The 12,624-nt window shown below is 44.2% G+C and overlaps 1 protein-coding gene across 1 annotated transcript in view; it reads right to left on the bottom strand.

The window, feature by feature from the left end:
• Window positions 1-6,773: 6,773 nt before the first annotated feature.
• Window positions 6,774-12,624, bottom strand: part of LOC142198245 (WD repeat and coiled-coil-containing protein-like) — a 7,456-nt gene continuing 1,605 nt past the window's right edge. The window contains exons 1-3 of the mRNA XM_075269193.1: window positions 12,296-12,624; window positions 9,471-9,585; window positions 6,774-6,972 (exon numbers count right to left, since the gene is read on the bottom strand). The exon at window positions 12,296-12,624 is cut by the window's right edge and continues 1,605 nt beyond it. Of these exons, the coding sequence (XP_075125294.1) occupies window positions 6,830-6,972; window positions 9,471-9,585; window positions 12,296-12,624 (587 nt within the window). The 3' untranslated portion in view covers window positions 6,774-6,829. The remainder of the gene's footprint in view (window positions 6,973-9,470; window positions 9,586-12,295) is intronic.

Below are 12,624 nucleotides of genomic sequence, written 5' to 3'. Positions count from 1 at the left end.
TGTAAAACTATTCAGGACTTCGGCATTTGCATATATATTATTGCCCTTTCACATCTATTTCCACATTTAAGTGGTGGCATAAGGAGATATTATAGCCTTCTATAAGGCCTCAGTAAAAAAAAACGTGATTTATCTTGTTGGGGGTCTTGAGCCCCCCAACAACCTTGTTTGGAAACCTGTCTCCTGAGTCTTCCTCCACTTACCATCATGGGTACTCCAACCACCATCAGGCTCAGGGAGGCCTTACTACTAATAAGATGTGCCCCGGGGAACACTGCTAGCACCATTGGACATCCTTCAGGACCTGTCAGCCATTCAACAGCCTCGGAGGAGCATTAGAAGAAGTGGTTGAGATCCTTGACACTATGACCACAGCAGTTACTACTCCCAGGCTCCGGGCCTTCCTCCTACCTGCCGCACATTTAGCTGCTGGTTGGAGCAAAAGCCACCGAATGTGTTGGCTGCATCTCCAGTTGCAAGTAGATCTCAGTGCAGTAACTGGTGCACTGTAGGGATTGTAGGGTTATAGGTTGGACTTGATGGACTGATGTCTTCATCCAACCCCATCTACTATATAACTAGGTAACTAGTTCCCCAGGGTGAAATAATCTGTGGGTGCAAGTGAAGGCATAAGAAGATATAGTATGAATTGGTGCCTCCATTGCCAGGATATAGATACTGGTTTGGACCAACAAGGCCGTGGCACTTACCTCTTCGGAGCAATGAGAAGACTCTGTTTCCTTCTTGACAAAAACACCTACATCTTGGCAACAGAGGAATCAATTCATAAGGGGAACGCACCATCTGATTCAGGTGACCCCGGCCTATCTGTCTCTGGGACTGGTTTGTCGTGCTGGGCTCTGGTGACAGACTCCCTTTGACTTTGCTATTCCATACTTTGTGGCTGAGGTCTGGACTAAGACCTAGGTCATACGTGGACTTTTATATTCCAGCTTCTGAGTACTCAGCTTTGTGCACGATCAATACCATCGGCCTGAACTCTGACACAGGCTTAGTGAATGTTGGATGGAGCGTTATTTATGGTGACTTTTATATAATGTTCTATATTATACCAAAGCAATTATCTTGTAAATTCTGTCATCTAAGCTGTTTACATGATATACTTTAATGGCGCCCTTTTTCATCCCACTGTTAAAGGAATTTTTTCACCATCAGCTTTGTTCTTGACAGAAATACACGATAATATCAGAATATCCAGCTCCATACTGTAAATGTTCTCCATATAATAAAACCTAATATAGTGCGGATTGGTCAGCTGAGTGTTCCTGTCCCCTGAATTGGGGTAACTCAACAGGTGTAAACCCACTGGTCCACTGAGCTGTTTTGGCTAAGGGTGTTGTCTACTTGGTTCACTGGTTATCACTCTTTATCCCCACCACTCAGAGATCTGTTGTTTGCCGCAGGGATCCACCTGGACACCACCTCAGAACTGGTGTCAGTTAAGTGGTAGCGACCTCAGAGAGGTTAAGTGATACCAGAAAATATCAATGAAGGTATAGGCTGAGATGGGTCAAAGAAAAAGCCAAGGAGAAAGCAGATAAAGGACATCATCATCACAGTACACCTGAAGAGGTAAATGTTATGTCAGTCCAGGTAGCTGCAACGGGGCTAAGGAATAGCAGTAGGGAATCTCGCCCTGCACTACTCCCACTAGCTATCCCGGTCCCTGCCTCACGGGTGTGGGTCGGCTGTACTCAGGCTAAGCCTGACCCCGACAGCTCCTCTCTCACTGATACCGTAGGCCTAGAGGGAAGTGGGAGAAGGAATGCCCTATAAGACCTCTAGGGACTGGAGACTAAAGGGGGTCACCCCTAACGAACAAGTGAAGCTGCTACTGACAGGGACTGACAAGGGTGTGCGCTGACTAACAACACAAGCAGCACACAGGAAACATGTGGGAAAGGATTCCCCAAACCAATAGGGGAAGGAACCATACACTAGGAAACAAACACAGGGAAACTGAGTAGAAATCAAAGGATAAGGCAATTCACTCACACAGTCAATTATACACAGAGGGAGGATTGGTGAACACAGAAGGGAAAACACACAAACCAACTCGTTCACCCAAACCTCCCAAAAACCAACCACGGAACTTCCTCTATCCAAGATAACCACCTACTCCTCCTGCTAAGGCCTAGCTCTGCAAAAGCGACACTCAGCACAGAACCATGGGAGGCATGGGTTTAAATACAGAGTAGAGACCACTCCTCCCAGGTGCAAATGGGAGGACAGACTAATCAACCAGGAGATAAAGCTGCCTACCATCAGTGCGCACGAGCAAGTCAGAAGGTGTGCACCAATACTCACGACAGGACAACCCCGCAGCGCCAGGATGCCACCCCAGACACTGCGCAGCCAAAAACTCCCCAGGTAAGAAAAATAGAAATTAAAGAACCTAAATACTCCTAACAGTAAAGGCAGGTGGCACAGGTTCAAATACAGTGAATAGACAGAGGTCAGGGCAGGTGGAACAGGTTCAGATATGCATTAACAGGCAGGGATCAGGGCAGGTGGAACTGGTTCAGATATGGGTTAACAGGCAGGGGTCAGGGCAGGTGGAACAGGTTCAGATATGGGTTAACAAGCAGGGGTCAGGGCAGGTGGAACAGGTTCAGATATGGGTTAACAGGCAGGGGTCAGGGCAGGTGGAACAGGTTCAGATATGGGTTAACAGGCAGGGGTCAGGGCAGGTGGAACAGGTTCAGATATGGGTTAACAGGCAGGGGTCAGGGCAGGTGGAACAGGTTCAGATATGGGTTAACAGGCAGGAGTCAGGGCAGGTGGAACAGGTTCAGATATGGGTTAACAAGCAGGGGTCAGGGCAGGTGGAACAGGTTCAGATATGGGTTAACAGGCAGGGGTCAGGGCAGGTGGAACAAGTTCAGATATGGGTTAACAGGCAGGGGTCAGGGCAGGTGGAACAGGTTCAGATATGGGTTAACAGGCAGGGGTCAGGGCAGGTGGAACAGGTTCAGATATGGGTTAACAGGCAGGAGTCAGGGCAGGTGGAACAGGTTCAGATATGGGTTAACAGGCAGGGGTCAGGGCAGGTGGAACAGGTTCAGATATGGGTTAATAGGCACGGCTCAGGCTGACCATTATAATCTCTGAGACACATTATAACATTAGGAAGTAGTTACATCCCATCTGACACATACTGGTAGGTACCAATGGCAAAGTACATTACACATGAAGCCTAGTTATGATAATGTATTGGATTACCCAAGTAAATACACGATTAGAGCATCCTGCATAAACAGAAGGGGGGTCTTGTCTGTGACTTCCATTAACCATTGCAGGCATTTTTTGATCTTCAATTTTCGTCTTTGACTCCTGCCTTCCAAAGGCCATTCTTTATTTTATGTTTCTGTTCACATACCCATCTGAGGGCTTAATGTATGTAGGATGAATTTAATTTCATTATGGTACCATGTAATACTCCATATGATATATTGGGGGAAAAAATCAGAATGTGATGAAATTAGAGAAAAACTTCATTGGTACAACTTTCTTATAGGATTTTTTTTTTTTTACGTTGTTCACTGTGAAGCCAAAATTACATGTTACCTGTACTCTATGGGCTGGTGCGATTACAGCAAAACCAAATTATATATATATATATATATATATATATATATATATATATATATATATATATATATATTAATATCAATTTTTATTTTTTTAATATTTCATTTGCCCCCTCCTAGGGGGTTTGAACTTGCAATCATTTGATTGCAAGTCCCATAGACTGCAATACAACTGTATTGCAGTCTATGGGAGATGCCCTATATTACTATTGAGGCTGGTCAGGGGAGGCTCCCGCGTGGCCCAGGAAAAGGTCGGCTCCTGCAATCTCGCCCTGCGGAAGCTGGCCTGGCGCAGTACAGGTACCAGGGGCGGTCTCTTAACTTTCTGGGGGAAGGGGGGATTAACACCGGTAGTAGTAATGCCTGATCGCGGGCATTAGCTCTTAAGACTTGTGGCCGCTCTTGCAGAGCGATTGCTTCTGCTTCGCACAGATGGGACACAGACGCTGCATTCGGACTATAAGGGCTCGTTCACATCTGCGTTCACTGTCCTTATTGCAGGTTTCCGTTTCCTGCATAAAACAGATGCAGGAGACGGAAGCCTGCAGGAGACTTTCTCACCCATTCATTTGAATGGGTGAGAAAGCTGTCCGGCCGTACGCGGCAGTGAGCGTTTTGCGCTCTCCGCCACGAAACCGGGTTTTATAATCCGGACACAGAGTCGGACATGCACTACTCTGTGTCCGGATAAAAAAATCCGGTTTCGCGGTGGAGAGCCTAAAACGCTCACCGCCGCTCACGGCCGGACCCGGTCTATGGTTTCCGTCTTCTGCCATGCAGAAGACGGAAACCATAGAACGGAGACATGAACGCAGGTGTGAACCCAGCGTAAGACGTACTCCTATTTTCCTCCCACATTTGGAGGAAAAAAGTGTCTCTTAGGTGCTTGTACCGAAATTGGCAGATATATATGAGATGTTTATGTCCGGGGGAAAAGCAAGATTAGATATGGAGTATCCATAGGGTTAACTAATATTAGACTGGTGGGGAATCTAACACCAGACACCCCCACCAGTCTACACAGTGTTGGGAGTTGGAAGCAAACAGCTCCGTACAGCGTTTAGTAGCCATGCCCATACTATAGCATAACCAGAAGTATTACACTAGGTTCACACCTGACATGGGGTTATCAATCTTCGGGTTGGGTTTGCGACCTTAAAAATGGAAAACCAATCCTGTGGAAACCCGTGGACCCCATATATTATAACGATATATCATGTGCGATGTGCGATGCGAAAGAAGATAAAACAATATTCTGGACAAACACTATTCGCATCCACAGAAGGACACTGAATAAATACTAAAAGATTATAATAAAACAAGTAAATTTAGAAAATAATATTTTCTACATGAAACACAGAAATCCACAAAGGGAAAATGTATTTTTATTGATTGTTGTTCATTTACTCGAGCTGTACGTACGGGTAACAAATGATAAGAAAATGTTCTTGGTCCGTTGTTAATTCTTTAAAGGGATTGTCCAGTAAGAAAAACTTTTATAAAGGCTGAGAAATGATCAAAAACGTAAAAGAATAAGTAGTCACTATCCCATTTGGCCGGCGTTCCCAATCTGACACCAGTCTTTAATTCCTGGTTCCTGTCAAAAAAAGAGGAAATGGCCGATCGCTGACCCTCCTCAACCAGACTGATCGTTTCCTGTGTCGAGAGATACCAGGCAATGGAGACCAGCAGGGAACTGGGAGATGTGGGCACAGGAGGGGAGTGCAGCTTTTTTTATGTTTTTAACCCATTCTGAACCTGTTTTGATTTTTCTCCCTCACTGGACAAACCCTTTAAAGAAAAAGGTTAGGTATATTCAGTAGACTGCAGAAAGCAGTTTCCACGATGATATCATAATCTTACGCTAGGTTCACTCTAGCATTTGGGTTTCCATTCTTTGGGTTCGCTTGGAGACCTGATAAATACAAACCCTATCTACTTAAAGGGATTCTATCATTAAAATGCTATTTTTTGTCCCTAACACGTAGGAATAGCCTTAAGTAAAGCTATTCTTCTCCTACCTTTAGATGTCTTCTCCGCACCGCCATTAGGTAGAAATCCTGGTTTTCTTCTGTATGTAAATGAGTTCTCTCACAGCACTGGGTTGCGGTCCCCAAAGCTCAAACAGCACTGGGGGCGTCCCCAATGCTGCAAGAGAACTCTCCAGTGCCGCCTCTATCTTCACCTGGAACAGCCTCTCCTTACGTCTTCTTCCGGTGCTGGCTTCAAACTTCTAGGCATGAGTAGTCGGCTCTGCCATCGGGTCTCGGGCAGAGCCAACTGCGCATGCCCATGGTAATATTCCTGTGGCCGCTTACACAGTAAACTGGTGTAAGCGGCCATTTTCTTATGGCTGCTTGCACAGTAAGCTGGGGTAAGTGGCTACAAGAAAATGGCCTTGGGTATGTGCAGTTCGCTCTGCCCGAGGCCCAATGGCAGAGCCGACTACTCATGCCTAGAAGTTTGAAGCCTGCGCTGGAAGAAGACGTAGGGAGAGGCTGTTTCAGGCGAAGATGGAGGCAGCGCTGGAGATTTCTCTCGCAGCATTGGGGACGCCCCCAGTGCTGTTTAAGTGCTGGGGACCACCCCCAGTGCTGCAAGAGAACTCATTTGAATACAGAAGAAATCCAGGATTTCTACCGAACGGAGAAGACATCTAAAGGTAGGAGAAGAATAGCCTTTCTTAAGGCTATTCCTATGTGTTAGGGACAAAAATAGCACTTTAATGATAGAATCCCTTTAAAAAGTGGTTACAACCAGAAACCTGTGGGCCCCTTAGACTATAATAGGGTATACCAGGTTTCCATCCGAAATCAGTGCTTGCATGACTTTTCTCTCAACATATTTTAAGCGGAATGGAAAATGGAGTCCTGGAACACTAGTGTGAACCAACCCTTAGACCTGATTCACAAGATAATACAAGCAGATGACCTAAGAAGTCAGAGGGATCTGAGAGCATCCAATATGTACCAGCAGGCCGGTCATTAGTAGTAGAGAAACCTGGGCAGAAGACATGAAACAGAAGGTTGGTTAGGCAGGGGCTCTCTGTGACCAATGGGTTCACATACTTTTTTATCTACTTTCTTTAGAAGTCTTAGGTCTCAAGCACACGAAAAAAAATGGATAGTATAACAGCCATTTTCCATCTATGTGTTTTCATCCATTTTCCAAGTAGTACAGAAGATGGAGATCAAACTTGTGTTGTAGTTTGTACCTCCCTAGATTTGCACATCTTCATGGTTTGGGTCTCCACAGGATCCTCCATTCTCTGCTACCTCCCTAATCACTACCTCTTGGTTGGCTCGGAATGTAATCGGGACGAATCCTTCTCCATCTTCGGTAAGGACGATCCACTTTGAACCTACAATAGAGTTTAGAGAGAACCTGGGAATATATCAGTTTTTTATGAATATTGAAAAGTTTCATGAATTCTGCTTTTTGCCATTAAATAAGGAAAAAAATTATACTGGTTATGTGACCGATTCATAGGTGCGCGGCTCGTAACAGTTACAGATACCGTGCAGGTATCAGAGCTGTATGTCATGAGCTGGGCACTTCTATGTCACATGACCAGGACTGAAAACTGACTAGTAGGGTTGAGCTGATAATGAGATTTCAGGATCGATTTTAAAATCCGATTTCCGATCATTTTCCAGCCGATCGCGATCGTGAAATTTGCTCGCTTGCCGATCGGGATCCGATCTTTCCCAATTTTGATTGCTCAACCCTAATTGGATATTATATATACAGTAGGGTTGAGCCCACCTTGAGATTTCAAAATCCAATTTTCGATCATTTTCCAGCCAATCCTCATCCCGATCGTGATCGTTAAATTTGCTCGATCACCGATCAGGATCCGATCTTTCCCGATCACGCAACCCTACTGACTAGTAGAAGAAAACAACGGCGGTTTACATTCAATGTCAGCAAGCAGAACTCTAGAAAAACAAAAACAACTGGAATTGATATAGAAGGTAGACTGGAAAATTGTGTAACTTTATATAATGAAGTGAATAAGCGTTTGGGTTTTTTTTTATATAAGACCGGAGAATCCCTTTAACCCCTTCACGCTGGAGGCATTTTTCAAGTTCCGTTCCATTCCCAGAGCGATATGATGGCTTAAAGGGGTTGTCCCATCACAAGGATCCTATCTATACTGCTTGATAATGTGGATGTAAGACTTTTCCTAAATACACTGCTTCAGCAAAACTGCTTTGTTTGTCCACTATCTTACTTTATTCACTTCATTGTTGACACAGCCCTTGACTTATCTGCTCAAAAGTCAAGTGATGTATCTGTTGCTCTCAGGGGGGAGGGAGGAGGGGCTAAGTGCACGGGAGCCAGCCTGTGTCTGTAGCTATTCCTGTGTCTACACCACGTGACCTAGGTCCTGCACTCAGATAGAGGAGAGGAGCTGCTTTCATTTCTGAACTCGTCTTCTGTTCTCCCAGTTATCAGGCTAACTAATTCCATTGTGTTCATTATGGCAGAGACAGGCAGTCTCTGTATGTAACATAGAATGGAGTTGCTCCTGCCTGTACTTCATAGTCCAATATTGTGCATATAGTGTTTAAGGACCTTTGATGACATCACAGGCCCTTCAGCCGCCCCATAGGATCACGCTACGTGGTGGGTGGAACTACACGCTAATTTGGGGGTGGAGCTAAACAGCAGATTGCATGTGAAACTCCGCCCACCAAATGAAGAAACCAGGAAGAAAGAAGATTTTACAGCAGTGAAGACTGGTGAGTATGCGACTTGGGAATACCCCTTTAATGTTTGCGGGACAAATTGTTCTTCATAATTAGACCATTTATTATTCTGCACAATGTACTGGGAAGCGGGAAAAAATTCAGAATGGGGTGGAATTGGAGAAAAAGTGCGTTTGTGTTACATTCTTATGGGCTTCGTTTTTACGGCGTTCACCCTGCAACTAAAATGACCTGTCACCTGAATTCTATGTTTCGGTATGATTCCGGGGATACCAAATAACTTTGCAATAAAAAAAATTTTTCTTAAAATCGCCCAGAACTTTTCTAACTTTTTTTTTTTATATAGTAATTAATAGACCCTCTAGGGGTCTTGAACCTCAAGGGGTCTGATCACTAATTCAATGCATTGCAATGTATTGCAAAATACAGGCACTTCTATTACAGACTGCATAGAGCAACTTGTTGTAGAGGTAATACCGAGACAAGCCTGGGAGCCTTCAATAGGCTCTCAGCTGTCATGACAATGGATCACCAGCCCTGGATCTCATTCGAGGCACCAACAATCCTCCCCAAAATGGTGCAGCTGGGAAAATGGCAGTGATTATGGGCATTAGTGCTAGGTCTATGCTGGCCGCTCAGCTCCTGCGATTACTGTGGATGAGAAGGGGTTAAAAAGCTGTCAGATGACATACATTATCTGATCGGCGCTGTTGTCCTGAGTATTCTGGTGTTTTGCTTATGCAAATTCATTCAGCTATTCCAAAGATATAAGCCCTGTTAATGTTGATGCAAGTAAAGGGTAAACTAGTCATGGTGGGCAGTAACACTACAGGACATAGAGTGCACACAGAACCCCCGCCCCCACAGAGAAACCACAATGTTACCACCCACTTGGCTAGTATTTTCTAATTAACATCAACACTAAATGGGCCTATATCTGTGAAATAGCTGAACAAATATCTGAGGCAAATATAAATTGGATACTAAATTACTATCTTATAATCCTTTTTTTAAAAAATAAAAAAAGATCACAATTACGCCCCCAAGTGTCAGTTATGATATGTAATTTCACAAGGATCTGTATTATCCTTATAAGTGACACTTATAAACACGTTAGTCGAGTAGCCAAATACATCAAGGTTGTTACCGAATTTCATTTCAATGGTGTTCAAGTGGAAAATCTCTTGTAATGTTCTCAGATGAAGTTTTCCTTGACACAGGAGAACAGCTCTCGCCTCATTTACTCCATCACGGCAGAAGTTCTGGAATAAACAGAAGACAGGAATAAAGTTAAAGGGGTTGTCCCATCACAAGGATCCTATCTATACTGCTTGTTAATGTGGATGTAAGACTTTTCCTAAATACACTGCTTCAGCAAAACTGCTTTGTTTGTCCACTATCTTACTTTATTCAATTCTTTGTGGCCACAGCCCTGACTTAGCTGCTCAAAAGTCAAGTGATGTATCTGCTGCTCTCAGGGGGGAGGGAGGAGGGGCTAAGTGCAGGGAGCGAGCCTGTGTATCTAGCTATTCCTGTGTCTACACCATGTGACCTAGCTTCCTGCTCTCAGATAGGGGAGAGGAGCTGCTTTCATTTCTTCTGTTCTCCCAGTTATCAGGCTAGCTAATTCAATTGTGTTCATTATGGCAGAGACAGGCAGTCTCTGTATGTAACACAGAATGGAGTTGCTGCTGCCTGTACTTCATAGTCCAATATTGTGCATATAGTGTTGTTTGAGGACCTTTGATGACATCACAGGCCCTTCAGCCGCCCCATAGGATCACGCTATGCGGTGGGTGGAGCTACATGCTAATTTGGGGCCGGAACTAAATGGCAGGTTGCATGTGAAACCCTGCCCACCATATGACGCAAGAAACCAGGAAGAAAGAAGATTTTACAGCAGTGAAGACTGATGAGTATGCGACGTGGGAATACTCCTTTAAACTACTTACCTTAACCTGTGATAAGTGTACCTTAGAGGGTTTATGTCTAGTCTATTGGGATGCTTGTACTGCTAGGTAGCGCAGAGTATGATCATAATCTTAGGGGTACATAGATGCCAATTGTTTAAGCAAAGGGTCCTTGTTTAGAGGGGTTGTTATATGAAGTAACCTCAGCAGGTTCTTTGTTCTGCTCCACGTTCTGAGCATAGCCATGCTGAATGTTGGAGGGAATAGTGATGGTTGGTGCTCCTATTCCCCAACAATGGGAACATTGGAGATACCCAAGCACAGCACTCACATTAAAGTGAATAGGAGCACCAACCATCATCATTACTGCCTAGATTTTGCCTGGCTGTGCTTCCTTGGACAACTCCTTTAAAGGGGCATTCCAATCTGGACATATATGGGTCAGTTATTCTCGGAGTTCTCGTAAAAGTGGATTAAGTTGTCACCTTTACTCTCCCTATACCCACAAGATGTGGCACATGCCTCTATCAGCCTCCTTGCTCTGCAATTCTCTGATGTAATATAGAAGTGACTGAAGAGAGCTGCGCATGCGCGTCATACCATCCATTCAATGTAGCCATGAGATGGGGGTAGGGATCCCCATTCTTGGGACAGATAAATCTGCTGTTATATGCTATGGATATTCTATGTGTATATATATATTCTATTCCATGTTCCAGAAGGGAAATTCCCTGATCTGATAACTCTGTAACAAACATTGTAAGCAGGAACAGTTAAAGACAGGTTTTAGCTATTGAATGTCAACAATTCTTCCGGTTATTGTCAGGAAGCAGAGATTTTACAAATAGTGAGGAATTGATACATCAAGAATATTGCATCATTATTAATGGATTTCCAGGAGGACTTACAGAGGAACAGCAAAGGAACAAGGGTAAAAGTCTGTATTGTTTTAATAGATGTCCTTTGCTGTGCACTGCCATGCCCGGTCACCATCTTGAAACATGGTGTGTGGTCTGTTGAATGATGGCTTAGTCAACACTTGTGCCCTGTCAGCACAATGTGCATAGTGTGCTAGTCACTGCTATTTTTTGTGGTATGCCCATTCATTACCCTATAAATTGTGTGCCCAGTTATCACACTGTATGTAGCATGCCCAACATCACCTTGTACATGGCCTGTCCAGTCATCACCCTGCACATGATGTGCCCAGTCATTATCCTTTACATGGTGCGCCCAATTGCACCTGTACATGGTGTGCCCAGTCATTATCTTGTACATGGTGCGCCCAATTGCACCTGTACATGGTGTGCCCAATCATCACCATTCACATGGTGTGCTGAGTGATCATCCTGAACATGGAGTGCCCAGTCAATACCTTGTACGTCGTGCCCCAGTCAAGACCTGTACATGGTGCGCCCCATTATCATCCTTTACGTGATATCCCAGTCATCATCCTATACATAGTGTGCCCCAATATCATCCTTTGCGTGATGTTCCAGCCATGACCCTGTATATGGTGTGTCCCATCGTCACCCTGTACCCAGTGTGACAAATGATCACCCTGTATGTGTTGTGGTGTGCCTAGTCATAATCCTGTCATCATCCAGTCATCAGTATGTGTGTGGTGGGCCTGGTTAGTCCCCTAACCATACATTCAGTTTTTTATGCTTGGTACCACCAGTCAGAGAAGCTCTGAAGAGGTTTCAGCACTACATAAAGAGTTACAGACTCTACTGATCAGATGTTTATGGACTGTTCTTTGTCCAGGACCCCTCATTTTCAGGGGGGTCCCAGCAGTCGGAGCTCCTAATCATCTCACATTTATGACTTGACTGCTCTGATAACTATTGTGGTCATGCAAAAGTTACGCTTAGCCAATTGAATACATATTCATAACCCCCGGGCAACAACTACATGGCCAAGTGATGCTAAGTGTATTAAGACTTGCTTGATCTACAAAACATTTCCCATCTATTACGTGATAAGTGGATGATAAAAGATCTTTTTTATATAAAAATAATAAAAAAGATATCAAACAATAACCTAATAATATAAGTAATACCTGTTGACGTATGGAAATATAAGGAGGATCATCAGAAGATGGATACAGCAAACTTCTCGAATCTACCTTCCAAGAATCTTTTGTTCCCGAAGGGATATCTTGAAAATTTGTTGTCCCTTCAATATCATCTTTGGTGACTGGGGACAAATGATTCTCCTTTGCTTCTTGGGGGTCACTGTTCGATCTCTGAGACATTGATCTTTGTAATAAGTTGATGCTTTTTACTGGCCTCCTTATGGTTGGCTCAACTTTAAGGTTCTCTAGAGTTATAGGACATTCGGCTAGAAGCTTATTGTCCTCGTAGTCATCCAGACTTGATGTTGCGCTTT

The sequence above is a fragment of the Leptodactylus fuscus genome, chromosome 3 (genome assembly GCF_031893055.1).
Source record: "Leptodactylus fuscus isolate aLepFus1 chromosome 3, aLepFus1.hap2, whole genome shotgun sequence".
In the NCBI taxonomy this organism is placed as follows: Eukaryota; Metazoa; Chordata; class Amphibia; order Anura; family Leptodactylidae; genus Leptodactylus; species Leptodactylus fuscus.
This window is presented reverse-complemented; position numbering and strand designations above follow the sequence as displayed.